The sequence below is a fragment of the Alexandromys fortis genome, unplaced genomic scaffold (genome assembly GCF_014885135.2).
Source record: "Alexandromys fortis isolate MF-2015 unplaced genomic scaffold, M_Fortis_MF-2015_v1.1 scaffold_31, whole genome shotgun sequence".
Classification (NCBI taxonomy): domain Eukaryota; kingdom Metazoa; phylum Chordata; class Mammalia; order Rodentia; family Cricetidae; genus Alexandromys; species Alexandromys fortis.
Genome location: NW_026067974.1, coordinates 11,267,349 through 11,282,638, shown reverse-complemented (window position 1 = coordinate 11,282,638; position 15,290 = coordinate 11,267,349). Strand labels below are relative to the sequence as shown.

The 15,290-nt window shown below is 44.6% G+C and overlaps 1 protein-coding gene across 1 annotated transcript; it reads left to right on the top strand.

The window, feature by feature from the left end:
* Nucleotides 1–2,245: 2,245 nt before the first annotated feature.
* LOC126510362 (keratin, type I cytoskeletal 26) lies at nucleotides 2,246–11,723 on the top strand. The gene is made up of 8 exons (XM_050156899.1): nucleotides 2,246–2,755; nucleotides 3,632–3,714; nucleotides 4,651–4,807; nucleotides 4,933–5,094; nucleotides 5,165–5,290; nucleotides 6,307–6,524; nucleotides 9,028–9,086; nucleotides 10,490–11,723. Exons 1-8 carry the CDS (start codon nucleotides 2,318–2,320, stop codon nucleotides 10,639–10,641), a joined length of 1,395 nt encoding a protein of 464 aa, XP_050012856.1. The 5' UTR covers nucleotides 2,246–2,317; the 3' UTR covers nucleotides 10,642–11,723.
* The last annotated feature ends 3,567 nt before the right edge of the window (nucleotides 11,724–15,290 follow it).

The following is a 15,290-nucleotide window of genomic DNA, read 5'->3' as shown; positions in this document are numbered from 1 at the left end:
AAAACCTTTAGTTTACAGGAATTCTGTGAAGAGATGTAAAGAGACATCCTATGTGTAAACACCGACTGTGTTTTCAGAAGTTAAGCATCGTACGGCCTGCTTTGACGGAGAAGTCTGTGATCTGTGTGGACATGTTATTTCCAGAGCCAGCTCATCTTCAAAATGGTTCTAATAATATATGCTTAACGTATTCTACCAGAGATAAGTTAATGAGTATTTATAAGCTACCTGGAGATAAACAGATTGGGTTAATAATACTTTGCAGTCTCATTAACACTCTTATCTAAAAAAAAAAAAATCCAGTCTTACAAACTATTATTCTGCCAACACACTGCTTGGTTCTTTCATGCGTGGGAAACACTGGCAAAAATGTAAAAATTTGGCCAAGCCATAGCAAAATCACTAATAATTCTCTGGATATAACTTAGAAATCTTATAGAACACGGGTATGGTCTGAATTACAGTGTTGTGTTGATTATTTTTAAACATTTGTGCTTTCCAAATGCAGACATTATAGTCCACTGAACAGCTCTTGTGCTGTAGTGACAAACATCTGCTATTTCTCAAAATTCATATCTACAACACTGAAAACTCTCATTGGGGAAAGAATTCATGTTTTCAGAACGAAACCTGTTAGCAGTCGACCAATCGGTTTGTACCCATGGTAAGTGACAGCAACCTGGCCCTGTCTGGTGTGTCCACCTTATTATAATAATACAAATAATTAACATTTACTAAGTGTCTGTGCCCTTCAGACTGTCTTCTAGCCGTCCATTATTGGAGCTGCTCACTGAAGCCTTTGACCGGCACTGTCGGATGTGATTCTATTCATCTGTTCCTAGAGAAGCGAAGCAGGAAGAGACAGGCTCTGTGGAAAAGAAGAACGCATCTGTTCCCCCAGGACAACCAGTCGCCTGGGTACCACATTGTGGATGTCCTAGGGAGTGATGGAAACAGCCCCCTCTTCCGTGTATTTCATTCCCCACTGATCAACGTGAAACTCGTGCCTCGGAGTCACAATGTTTCACATACATAGATGAAAACTAGAGAACCATGAAGGGGTGGGGTGGTGCATGCCTGAAATCTCAGCATTTGGGGAGTCAGGGGCAGCAGCGGATAAGACAAGTTCAAGGACAGTTTGTTCTATATGTTGAGCTCCAGGCCGACCCAGGCTATATAGTGAGAATCTATCTCAAAATGTATGTTTTTAAGGATAAAAAGCAAACAATTTGAAGTCTCAGTAGTCAATGAATTGATGTTCTCCTCCTAGACCAAATAAACTCTCGCCAGGCTCAGCGGCACGTGTCTGCAATACCAGCACTCAGATGGCTGAGAGAGGAAAACTGGAGTTCGAAAGCCTTGGCTACGTGAGAGCCATTCCAAAAGTTACTATAGAGCTTGGTACTCATTTTCAGCTTATTACAAACAAGCACAACGGGCTGGAAAGACAGCTCAGTAAATAAAGTGTTTGTCGTGCAAGTATGACGACAGTTCAATCCCAAGGAACCGTGAAAAAAAAAAAAAAAAAAAAAAAAAACAGGGTCTTGGATTTCCGCTTACCGTCCCGACATGCAGATCCTGGGGCTTCCTGGCCAGCAAGCCTAGCCTACATCACAAGCTACAAACCAATGAGACCCCCCCATCTCAAAGAGCAAGCCAGGTAAATGGTAGAACAGCAGCTGAGGTTGTCCTGTGGCCGCCCCGCCTGTGTGCACACACATGCACACACACGTGCATCGGCAGGCGCAGACACCCGTGAATATGCATATACGTGCATGTGCAAAAATAGAAGAAGTCAAGAATTCTTATTGGCAAGAGATCGCTAAATATGGAGAGCTTTCGTCTCCGTAGGAAGGAGAATGCCCAGTCAAGTCAACTGAGATACTTTGGTGCGTTTCTACCCCACAGGGAGCAAATCTTTCTTTGTTCTTGGTGGGAAGCAGGGTCTCTGCTCTTTTCCAGGGGTCAAAAAGATGTAAACTCTCATCTTGGTAGCACAAATGATGGCTTCTCTGCTGTGATCTACGGGGCTATGATTTAGTCTTACTAAGATGGTGAGCCTATGAATTAGGATCACCGACCCTGGCACCTTCTTCATATATAAAAAATATCCTTGGGGCTCTTTGCCACCTACTGGACACTATTAAAAATCACCCAATGATGAAAAATAGCAATTAGGATACGACTAATGTTTTATTACAGATCAGCATAGCTAAGATTGAATCCTATAAAAGCCAGTGGGGCTGTCACCCCGTGGAAGATAGACTTTGACTTTGCACCTCTCTCGGGAAGAAGGTCGCTGGGTTGTCCTGTCGCCATGTCTTTTCGATTTTCCGGGGGTTCCAGGGTCTGTTCTCGAGCCGGGTCTGTCAGGCTGTCCAGGGGAGGGGCAGGCTTTGTGGCTGGGAATGTGTGCGTTGGGCCTGGAGCTGAGAGCAGTTTCTCTTGCACCCTTGGGGGCATCTCCTCTGGAGGAAGCTTTGGCAACGGCAACGAGGTGTCAGGAAGGGCGAACGGCGCTGGTTTCCTTAACAACGAGTCTGGGCTTCTGTCTGGGAATGAGAAGGTGACCATGCAGAACCTCAACGACCGCCTGGCCTCCTACCTGAACCACGTGAGCGCCCTGGAGGAGGCCAACACTGACCTGGAGAAGAAGATCGAGGACTGGTATGAGAAATTCGGGCCTGGCAGCGGTCGTCGGCTCGACTTTGACTACAGCAAGTATTTCTCGGTCATCGAGGATCTGAAAAGACAGGTAAGAACGGCTGAGCCCCATCCTGTAGCTGTAGGCACGGGGCGGACACAACTGAAAGCAAAGGAAACCTGGAAAGTATTTAGCAGTGGGCTGTGGTGGCACACTTCACTAATCATAGCTACTGAGGAGGCTGCGACAGAGGATCACAAGGCTGAGGCTGGCCGGGGAACTTAGAGACCCTATCTCAATTTAAAAGAAAAAGCTAGAAATATAGTCGATATAATAGTAGAGCTTTTGCCCAGCATGCCTGTGGCTCTCATCATAATTAAGCTTAACTCTTTCATTCATTTCAAATGTACTTACCAATTGTATGGGGTGTGGAATTTGCCCACTCTTTGTTCCCGGAGTTAAGTATGGTATTTAATAATTTTTCAAAAAATGTAGAATCAAATAGTCAAAGAGAAATAGCTTCAACGTCAATAGAATTGAACCAGGCCTGGAGATAAGGTCCCGAATCCCAGCCACCCTAGAGGACGAAGCAGAAAGATCACAAGTATGAAGCCAGCCTGGGTAATTTAATGAGATCCAATCTCGAAATCAAAACTAAAACGAGAGCTGGGGATACATCCAGTATCCCAGTTCAGTAGCAGAGTGTTCTCCTAGTATGTAAAGTCACAATGATGCTGCATTAATTTTTTTGTTTTTGATATTTAATTCATACTTTTCGATGAGTAACAGTGAAGTCTGTGGGGCTCCTTATCTGAATTTTATTCGTGATTTTTGTTGGTGGTGTTGTCTAATACGCTAGGTACTAGCTCTACCACTGAGTTCCACTCCAAACCAAGTTTCTTTGAGTGTCCAAAGAAAGACGCCAATATAGATATCTGAGACAGATTCACGCTGATGTTGGAATGTCCTTTGATCTGTCCCATTCAGATTGCTTCTATGACCGCCTGTAACGCCAACCTTATTCTTCAAAATGACAATGCCAGGCTCACAGCTGATGATTTCAAGATGAAGTAGGTGAAAGTGGAGATTGTTATTAATAGTGGCTAAAGGACTACAGTCGCACTAGAGAGTGTGTCTTTTGCTTTGAAAGCCTGTTTTTTTATGTGTTTTATTTTATGTATACGGGTGCTTTGCATGTATGTCTGTGCATGACTTGTGTGCCTGGTACCTTTGGAGGCCAGAAGGGAGCATCGGATCCACTGAAATCAGAGTGACAGACATCTGTTAGCCAGCATATGAGTGCTGGGAACCAGATGTGGGTCCTCTGGAAAAGCAATCAGTGCTCTTAACCACTGAGCCATCTCTCTAACCTCCCAAAAAGAACTATTTTAATGAAGCCATTCTAGATCAACAAAGAAGTAGCATTTAATACATCCTTATAAAGAGATCTATCATAATTTTTTTTAATCTGACACTAGTTTATTCTGATATGTTATTGGACGACCAAGATCAACTGTAAAGAAGTAACACCTCTAAAATAATGTATTTTTAGGGGTTGGGATGTGGATAAAGGGTTTGCCACAAAAACCTAAGTTCACACCCCCAGCAGCCACATAAAAAGAAGGGAATAGCAACACGCATGTGTAACTCCAGTGCTCGTACAGTGGAGACAGGAGGGGCTTGACGGTCAGTCAGTCTGGACAAACTGGTGAGCTCCAGATTCACTGAGAGATCCTATCTCACAAAAGAAGGTGGCAAGTTATTAAGAAAGACACCGATATTGACCTCTGACCTCCATATGCACACGCATGTGCAAAAAAAATCCCACAAAAATAATTGTACTTATAAACTAATAGGTATCTCAAACTATCTTGATAGTTTGACATGGCACAAAGCCTCAGAAATACACACAGAATCAGAACACCTACCCCTCAGCCTACCAAGTGTCTTTACACGTTATACCCCACTGGTCATCACAATCCTAAAACACCTTCGTACCCTTCAAGGTATGAAAATGAGCTTGCTCTACACCAGAGTGTTGAGGCCGACACCAACGGTCTTCGCAGAGTGTTGGACGAGCTGACGCTTTCTACGACCGACTTGGAAATCCAGTGTGAGGCTCTGAGCGAGGAGCTGACATGCCTCCAAAAGAACCACGAGGAGGTAAGGAAGCCTGCAGAACAGCCTCACACACCGCTTCCTTCTCCACGCCCACTGTCCGTTCCATACCAGGGTGTGGCTGTCAATCAAAATCCTCCCCCTGGGTATTAATGATTACCTCTTTCCAGGAAATGGGAGTCCTGCAAAACGCATCAGGGGGGACCATCAATGTGGAGATGAACGCGGCCCCCGGCGTGGATCTAACCGCCATGTTGAACAACATGAGGGCTGAATACGAAGATCTGGCTGAGCAGAACCGCAAAGATGCGGAGGCCTGCTTTAAAGAGAAGGTATATCCGCGGCCGGGACACCGGAGGGGGCTCGAGCGGGTTGCTAATCCTTGTGTCCGTTCCTCTTCAGAGCGCGACGCTGCAGCGACAGATTTCAGATGATGCAGGAGCAGCCACGGCGGCCAGAAACGAGCTGATGGAGCTGAAACGCAACCTGCAGACTCTGGAAATAGAACTCCAGTCCATCTCAGCGATAGTACGTAGGAACGGAACGGGGCTGTCCGTCTCCCGGCTTTCTACTGCCTCAGCAAAACACCCCAAGCAGGGTATTTTGTTTTAAAAAGAAGGGGGGGGGTAGGTTTGTTTACTCACGATTTTGGAAGCTGCAAATCTAGGTAGCATGACCCCAACTGTGGCAAGGCCCTCCCTGGCAACATCACATCATGGTGAGTGGCATCATTACAAAAGTTTGAGCATAAGACACGAAGCTAGAACTGTTTTTAAAATAACTCTCTCTGGAGAACTAACTAGTGTCTGACTAGAACCAAATCAACTTACAACAAGAGCAGGGCCCTCAGTGACTTCTTAACACCACCACCACCACCACCTCCTCCGCTAGCCCCACCTCTTAAAGGTCCCCGCATAGCTTAATATCACCATACTGGAACCAAGTTTCAGATACATAAATTCTTAAGGGGACATACTCAAGCCACATCCAAAACCTAACATTGTATGTGCATAGGTATGTAAATACATGTGTACACTGGAAATTTTTAATACTTTATGTCTATGAGAGTTTTGCCTGCATGTATGTATGCATATTGTATATGTGCCTGGTGCCTGTGGGCTCAGAAGAGGATGTCAGATCCCCTAGAGCTGGAGTTACAGATGGTTGAGAGCTACCATGAAGGTGCTGGGAACCCAGGTCCTCCACAAGAGCAACAAGTATTCTTAACTGCGGAGCCATTTCTCCAGCCCCTATAAGATGAATGTTTAAAACATTAAATGTAATGTATATAAAAACGCCGCTCTTATTTCAACAGACTAGAATATGCTATATTAAGTAATATGAATCCCATAATTAAGGGACTACAATATATTAAGTGACAGGAATTGCATCCACAAACATTACTTCTGACACACCAATCCCAAATGTCAACGTTCTTTTCTCTACGAATCCCGCCACTTTTGACTTTTGGTTGAAAACACGTGCACCTCGTACGCATGTGGACATGTCGCCCTCTCCAGCACGTCTCTCTGCTGTTCTTTCAGAAACAGTCCTACGAGAGTTCCTTGGCTGAGACCGAAGGGAATTACTACGCTCAACTCCAGCAAATCCAGGAGCAGATCAGGGGGCGGGAGGAGCAGCTGCAGCAGATCCGAACTGAGACAGAGGGGCAGAAGCTGGAGCATGAGCAGCTTCTGGGCATCAAAACGTGTTTAGAGAAGGAGATTGGCATGTACTGCAACTTACTAGATGGAGAGGAACGGTGAGTGCTGACATGCAAAACAACCAAGTGCAAAGTAGGCTTTCTCATGCAATTATTATACAAGTTACATATTGTCTAATTATATTATATGCTTTATACAAAAGTATAGCATACATTACACATTTATGTTCTGCTTATTTTATGATATATAGTATTTTGCATCCCATATCTTCTTAAAATCGCGTGTGTGTGTGTGTGTGTGTGTGTGTGTGTGTGTACAATATTGCATTCAATGAAACAAAAACAGACAGAAATTTGAAATTAGAACTTACGAGGTTCTTTGGCTTGAGTGTTGTGCTTGTTGATGGTGACTTTTAGAGACAGAGTCTCATTACATAGTCCAGACCCTGAACTCTGTGATCTTCCTGCCTCAGCCTCCTGAGTACTATGATTACAGGCATGGGCCACACACATAGCCTAGAAATCAACAATCTAAATATGGAAGCCATTTGCATGCATAAGTATATGAAGAACAATTAAATATAAAATATAAAATCCTTGATCATCCCAGTACTCTGGTCCAAGGAAAAATTGGCTTTTTTTTATGCTTCTGTTTAAATACATTTTTTCATAACTCAGTCTGTTGTGTTACTTCACCAGTGACCACACACACACACACACACACACACACATTCTGTCCTAGTTCAGAATGATTAAGAAGATTTCGCTGCATTGGTGGTGAGCACATTACCTCCTGAGATGGCCCAGAGAGAAATCAGAGTTTGTTAGCCAAGACCCCCAAAGCCCCAGAATCGCATCCTGGGTGTGGATCACATCCTGGGTGAATCTGAACACATGGTTAAACCCCTTTGAAGCACAGTTACCTCTCTGGTAAAGCTGGAAATACAGCGAAACCGCTGTTCTCGGCGGCAGCACCTCACCGTGAAGCTAAAATGCCTTGAGAGAGGCTGACTCTCAAAACCTACGTGGTATCAGCGGCTGCTACTAAATGGCTGCCCATTTCACCCTGGATAAGCTGCCTTCTTTGCAGTCTCTGAGGTCGGGATGAGGGGGCCTTTTCAAACTAGTCTTTGTTTTTGTTGTTGTTGTTGTTGTTGATGTTGGCTTTTGTGTTTAATATATCCCAACCTCAGTTTCCCCTCCCTCTCCACTGCTCCCAGTACCCCGGTACCTTCCATCTCCCAAAAATCCACTCCTCCTTTTCTTCTCCTCCTCCTCCTTGTTTCCCTTCAGAAAAGAGCAGGCCTCTCAGAGAAGTCCACCAAACACAGCATAACAACATATAATAAGACGAGGCGCAAGCCCTCACGTCAGGGCTGGGCAAGGCAACCCAGTAGGCGTTGGTAGCATAGCAGTGACAGCTCCCTCTTCAGTGTTCGGAAACCATTCAGTCTTCACTTAACTTACAGTACCTTTTAGGCAATGTTAAAAACATAACTTTTAGCCGGGCTGTGGTGGCGCATGCCTTTCTCTGTGAGTTCGAGACCAGCCTGGTCTACAAGAGCTAGTTCCAGGACAGGCTCCAAAACCACAGAGAAACCCTGTCTCGAAAAACCAAAATAAATAAATAAATAAATAACTTTTTTGCCGGGCAGTGGTGGTGCACATCTTTAATCCCAGCCCTTGGGAGGCAGAGGCAGGCAGATATCTAAGTTTGAAGCCAGCCTGGTCTACAAAGTGAGTCACAGGACAGGTAGGGCTACACAAAGAAACCCTGTCTTGAAAAAATAAAAATAAACTTTTTACATGAATGTGTTGTCTTTCTAACACTAAATATTACTCTGTTTTTTAGGTGTCTTTTTTTCTTCTTTTCTTTTTCTTTTTTTTTTTGGTTTGGTTTTTGGTTTTTCAAGACAGGGTTTCTCTGTGTAATAAATCCCTGGCTTTCTTGGTACTAGCTCTGTACCAGGCTGGCCTCAAACTCAGAGAGCTCCTTCTGCCTCTGCCTCCCAAATGCTGGAGTTAAAGGCGTGCACCACCATGCCTGACTAGATCTCTGTTTCCTACAGTCCCTGGTCCAGCTCCTTCTACAAGCGGGCACTGAACTGCTGAGTGCTGCCCGCGTTTTTGGATGGAAAAGAGGATGTCTAGCCATAAGCAGCCCTTTAATTTCTTTTCACGATGCTGAAGTCGCAAACAGCTAATTAATGTCCCTTTAAAACAGAACAATTTAAAACTTACTGAAACTAGAACTCCAAAATTATTGTTTCTGGGGCTGGAGCGATGACTCAGCAGTTAAAAGCTAGTTTGATTCCCAGCACTCATGTCCCATAGTTCACAATCTCCTGTAACTCCAGATCCAGGGGATCTGATGCCCTCTTCTGGCCTCCACAGGCACCTGCGTATATGTGGATAACACACACATGCACAACGGGAGCCAAGCACAGCTTCTTGGTAGCCGCATAGTTTCAAATAGACTCTGTTTGCTGGCGGCGAGCAATAAATTACTTTTAATTAAAAAAAAACCATTATCTCCAATTCACAATCATTTATGAGCTTCTAATTAAAAGAAAAAGACAATAATCTACTCTTCTCTTCACAGAAGAAGTGAGTCCACATGCTACAAGGCAAAGGACGGCAAGCCTGCGAATGAAGTCAATGGTAAGGACGGGATTTCAGTTTAATTCTGTCTGGGTAGCGTGTGAGTGTGAGTGTGTGTGTGTGTGTGTGTGTGTGTGTGTGTGTGCCTACTCTCCACCTTGCCCTTTGAGACAGTGTCTCTCGATTGTCTGGAACTTGTCAGTTTGGTCAGGATGGCCGGCCAGTGAGTGCCCCTGTCTCTGCCTCCCCCATGCTGGGATGACAAGCCTGCACCCCACCCTGGCTTTTGTACCCGCCTGCTAGGGATTGGACTCATACAGCAAGAGCATCTCTCACAGAGCCATCCCCCCAGACCGAGGTTAATCTACAGAACCCTCTCAGTGTTATCAAATGAGCTCCTTCTTTGTTAACTAAATTAGCTTTTCAGTTTAGATCTAGTGAATTACCCAGTGAGGTTTTTGTGGCTCGCTCTCTCTCTCTCTCTCTCTCTCTCTCTCTCTCTCTCTCTCTTTCTTATTTGTCTATTTTTACCTAAAGTTTTGCTTTGTAGCTCAAACTGGCCTGGAACGCATAGTTTTTTTGTTTTGTTTTTTTTTTATTTTGCCCTTTGCCTATCACATTCTAGGATTACAGATCTGTACCACCATACCCACCTGACAATCCTTAACGTTCATATCTTATATCCCTGTAGAATAGATACGATGAAATTATAAAATCGCTATCATAAAGAATAAGCCCTCCAATATCTTTAGTGTCTAGAATGCATTATTTTTCAGTTTTACTACGTAATAAAAGAGCTTCTTTTAAGTTGCTAAGCTATGACAAGCTGGTATTTAAAGAAGGCAATTGCCAGGCCTACAGTCCCAAGTAGCTGGGAGGCTGCAGTAGGAGGTCTGTAAATTCTACCCTTGTCTGGGTCACAGAGTAAGGCAGAAGCCGGTTTGAGCGATTTAATGGAATGCTGTCTCAAAATAAAGCGTGAAATGAGGGCTGGGCATACAGGTGAGAAATGGAGCCCTGACCTATGTGCTTTGAGTCTCTGAATTCAACCTCTAGTTCTAAAAGGGGAAGAGTGGGGAGAGGGAGGGAGGAAGAGAGGGAGGGAGGGGAGGGCACTGATTGTTCCAGACCTGATGTTTTAATAGACTGTTTTAATGCATACTTCCTTTGTGCTTTCAAGTACCCATTGCAGAGAGAGAAAGAGAAAGACAGAGGAGAGACAGACAGACAGAGAAGGAGAGAGAGAGAGAGAGAGAGAGAGAGAGAGAGAGAGAGAGAGAGCAAGAAAGAGAAAAGAGTTCAACCAATCAATATGGATCTTGTTAAACGCTGACTTTAAACATAGCGTTGTATCTCAATTGTCTTCAAACTTACAAAAACCAGTTTTTAAAAACAGACCTGCCATGACTAAGTGCCTTTTTCCTGTTAAGATTAGCACTGACCTTTCCCTGATTTCATTGTAGACTCAACAGAAGAGACGTTTGTCAGAACTGTGGCTGAGGAGCTAGATCAACTCGGCAGCCTCCTTTCCCTGAGAGTGCACTCGGTAGAAGAAAAATCTTCTAAAATCAGCAACATTACCATGGAGCAGCGGGTGCCTTCCAAAGCCCTGTAGTGACTGAAAGATTGTTCTTAAAACAAAAGGCTGTCTCTGCAAAATTCCAGTGGTCAAGTAACATAAGAAAATGATCTGTGCTTGTTCTTAAAACTCCTCAGAGGACTAGACTCGGGTTTCCTTTCCCCACTTGTCACACTGTCATAGGTAATACAGACGGAGGTGCCTGGACCCTTCCTGGACAGAGAAAAGAAATCTGCGGAAAGCCATTATGAAGCCAATATGAAGCAGAGTTGGGGATTTACTAAAAGACATTTCTAACTTGGATCTGAAACGCGGGTCCAAAGAGAGGTGTTCAGGAAAGAATGAGGTGTACCCTAGCATGGGCTTGGGCTTTTTTTTTTTTTTTTTTTTTTTGTAGGTTTTTAAGACAGGGTTTCTCTGTGCTAACAGCTCTGGAACTTTATTGACCAGGCTGGCCTCGAGCTCACGGTGATCTGCCTGCCTCTGCCTCCCCTCCAAAGTGCTGGGATTAAAGGCGTGTGCCATCACCGCCCGGCAAATACTTTGGCGTCTCTATCACAGGTATGTGTAGGAGTTTGCTGCTTCTCAAGTTATCTCTCCACAGGTTACAAGAAACGCCCCTCCTGTTTCTTTAACATTGCTCGAAGGGCACAGCTAACACGGTTAAAAGTTAGCAGAATTTCCTTCTGTAAGGAAGGGTAGAAGATGGAGCTATGGGGCTGTTGTTTAGATTGAGGCGTGAGAAGGGGTTGGAGGTTCTAAGTACGTACAGTTCAGCTAGACAAGGTGTCTTTGGGGAAAGTCATGCTGTCTCTCGGGCCATTTGGGCTTCACCAGGGATTTCTGAAGTTTCTGACCTTTCTCAAGAGAAAAGGCCAGTCATACTCTAAGCCTTTCCTTCCATGTCACCATAATGTTCCTATCTGTCAAACCCGCCCCAATACTGTTGTAAGCCTTTCCAGGAAATGAGACAGTCTTGGTAGTTTTTATTTTTATTTTGTGAACCTTTAGCCATCTCATGAAGAGTTCTTCTATTGCAAATTTTGTTTGTTGGTTTGTCTGTTGTTGGTTATTTGTTTGTTTTTCACAGAGACAGGGTTTCCCTGTGTAGCTCTGTCCTGGAACTCACTCTGTAGATAAGGCTGGCCTTGAACTCACAGAGATCTGCCTGCTTCTACCTCCCTGAATGCTGGAATAAAAGGCATGCACCACCACCTCCTGGAACAAATTATTTTTGTATATCTGCCTTTTTATAATTTCCACAGCTGCTTCCCACACTACTAGACCAATGTTGAACTAAGGAAACGCTGTCCTTCTCCTCATGGTCACATTTGCCTCAATAAACGCAAAAAGCAGGAAGGACACCAGCCCTAACCTCTGATCCCAAATCCCAGTTAACTGTGCAGTGACCTATTTGGCCTTCTAGGGGTGCAGACTGTTCACTCTTCTGATGCTTAGACGAATGATCCAGGAATGTTCTCAAATGTGAACCTAGCTAGCTCTTTTTCCACTTTGTAATATGTGTATCTTTTCCCCCAACCCCATGGTGATAACTAAGCAAGCCTAGAACTGCCCCCACTCAAGCAGGACAGGGCTTCTAAATCTTACTGGCTTCCTCTGAGTACAAAACCATGCCTGACCCTGTGCGGTAGACAACCATTAGCAAAGAAACCCACAACTCATCAAAGGGCAGAGAATAAACGCTCGGACCACGCAGTCCTCAGTCATAAACGGAATATCTATTGCACACTCCCTCCCTCGAAGCTCAGGAAACATCTCAGGAAAGGTGAAAAGACTCTAAGAGCCAAAGCCATGGAGGACCAGATTGAAACCATGTCTTGTGGACATGACCGAGTCACAGCACTCATGAGCGCTTGGCCGCTGCGGTTGCCCACACAAGATGAACACGACATCGGGCCAATCAACAAACACGAATAAAACAGGAAGGGGCTCATAAGCCCCACCCCTAGCTGAGGCGCTACTGACAGTTGAAGGCTTCCAGGAAGGAGTAGGAGAGTCCGTTTTCTTTGGGGGATGTGACCCCTATTAGGTAGATCATTCTCCAGTGGGTGGCTCCACACCCATGTCTATGTGAGAAGCACAAATCAGACAGAGTCAATGGATTATAAAAATGGGAGGGACATGAAGTTGGGAGGGGACTAGAGCACGGATCTGGGGGGGAATTATGGGAAAAATAGGGGGTGGATATGATCAAAATGCAGCGAGTGCATAAATTCCCAAAGAATTAAAAGCAATGAAATCAATATAATAAAAAATAGTGTGCCTGAAAATCTGACACAACCTTCTTCTTGGGAAGTGCAGCCAGGGTTGAAAAATCACTAGAACATTTAGCTTAAAAAGTTTTTCCACTGCGGCCAAATAAGGCAGGCAGCAATGCAATGACCTGGTTCTCCAACACGCATGGCTGGCATCACTGAAGGCCTTCAACGAACTGGGGTATAGACAACATGGAACTCAGAACATCAGCGCTCACTCTTCTGGGGGTGCATCTCTGTCTTGACCACTGTTTCTTCCAACTCTCATACAGTGTAGTTGACTAAGACCCAGAAACAGTAGCTAAAGACGCTGACATAGCTTGAAGGGGTTGAACCTACAGATCCAAGATGTTGACGTAGCGGATTGTTCCCTTGGCAGGGTCTGTTGGCACGAATGTCCCCAGCTGTGGATGCCCCAAGCTATCATTTCAGGGTGTGAGTTGGATTAAGTCACGTTAGAAGTGCTCCTGAGTGCAAACTATAGTGGCAAAAGCTCATATTTATCGAGTGTGCTTAAACAGACTTTAAATGCATTTGCTGCGCACAACGCCTGTCTGTGCTCTATGCGCTACCATACAGTTCTCGAGCTTCGGGCGAGGGGCTGGAGGTTGAAACATACAGAGACACACAGACAGACAGAGACAGAGACATGGACCTCTAGTCATTGTTAAGAAGCCCTTTATTCAATAGCACCATGGAGGCTTATATACCCAACAGTCAGGTGGGCCAACAGGTGAAAACCTCATCCTCTGATCCTCAAGGCCAAGGCAACACGTGCTTGTGAAGCAGAGCTGGTAAACAACTTTGACACAGCTTTCAGTAACTCAGATCAGAAGGAAAGTAAGGATCTCTAACAGGGAAGAGCAGCTGGAGGCCTGGACTCTAAATGGTCCCAACATGCATTAACCAATTTCATCTTCTTTTAAAAAAAAAAGTTCCATGTTTTATCTTCAGTTTATACATGAGAGTTTATATATATTATACATGTATATATGTATAATATGTATATATTTTTTAATATATATGTGTTCAAAGAGCTTAAGGAATTTCCCAAAGGCTGCACAGCTGATATACAGTGGGATCTAGATTTAAATGCAAATCTCTTCCTCACCAGGGTGACCAGAGGCATTGCATTTATCTCTAGAGGGGAAGAACTGATAGAATAAGTGTATATTCAAGGAGAATCTGTTCATCATCTCACACAGTGCAGTCAGGGTGGTCCAGCTGTGGCAGCCTCCACGCTGAAGAGGGTAAAAACTCAGTAGCTACTTAGTCCCAGATGCTGGATGCCTCAGCAGTCCCAACCTGCTGCCGACAGAGTGCAGGACTCCCGAGGGCCACTGGTCTTCAGTTCCTGTTGGAAGGCCAAAGGAGCTGGGTTCTGATCTCAGCAAAGGCTGATGGCAGCAGGAGGAGCAACAGGAGAGATGCACAGGCTAGCAAGAGGCAAAGGTGAGCAGGCAAAACAACCACAGCTTTCCCCCTCAGACATTCTTATACCTAGGCTACTGCTGGAATGAGCCAGAAGGATTCCCCCTCTCAAGTAATCCTTCCAGGAAATACCCTGGCAGACTCACTCAGAGGCAGGTCTCTTGGTCGACTCCAATTGAGTTGACAAGCCAAGATTAAACATCACAGTCCTGATGTGTAAAATAGAATCAGCATAGGAATTTCACGTTCTGTTTTGTCAGTAAGATTCTTCTGCCACCAAGGGGAGACCACAATCAGGCAGGTTCTTCCATGCAGAGTCAACCAATGATCCAACAAACATTAGTAGTGGGCTACTAACAGACTGGGCTACATTCTACCCGTACTCTCTTCTCTGCTAGCTTACTTCCAGGTCCTCCTTAGTACTTCCCTTCCCCTCCCCTGCCCAATTAAGTCTGGTTGTTGGATGCCTGCCTACCTGAGGCTACTGTTTTCCTCAATATGTTCATTAACTCTTGTTCTGACTGTTAGGGTCACTTAGAGGCTGGATCCTAGAAAGTTGAAGAGTAGAGACACTCTACTCAAAACACATGGCAAACTTACTATTTAGAAATCCCAACCAGGGGGGCTGGAGAGATGGCTCAGAGGTTAAGAGCACTGACTGTTCTTCCAGAGGTCCTGAGTTCAGTTCCCAGCAACCACATGGTGGCTCATAACCATCTGTAATGAGATCTGGTGCCCTCTTCTGGTGTGTGTGCAGGATGCAAGCTAAATAAATAAACATTTAAAAAAAAATCCCAACAGGGGACCCTCTTTATCTTATGACTACCAGAAATCTTATGGTGCTTTGCTTCCTTATTCACAATAGAGTTCCTTTCTTTTCAAAAATAAGCTAGTTACTACTTTTCTGTGTTCACATTTTCAAAACCTTCTTCTTCTTCTTCTTCTTCTTTTTTTTTTTTTTTTTTTTTTTTTTTTTTT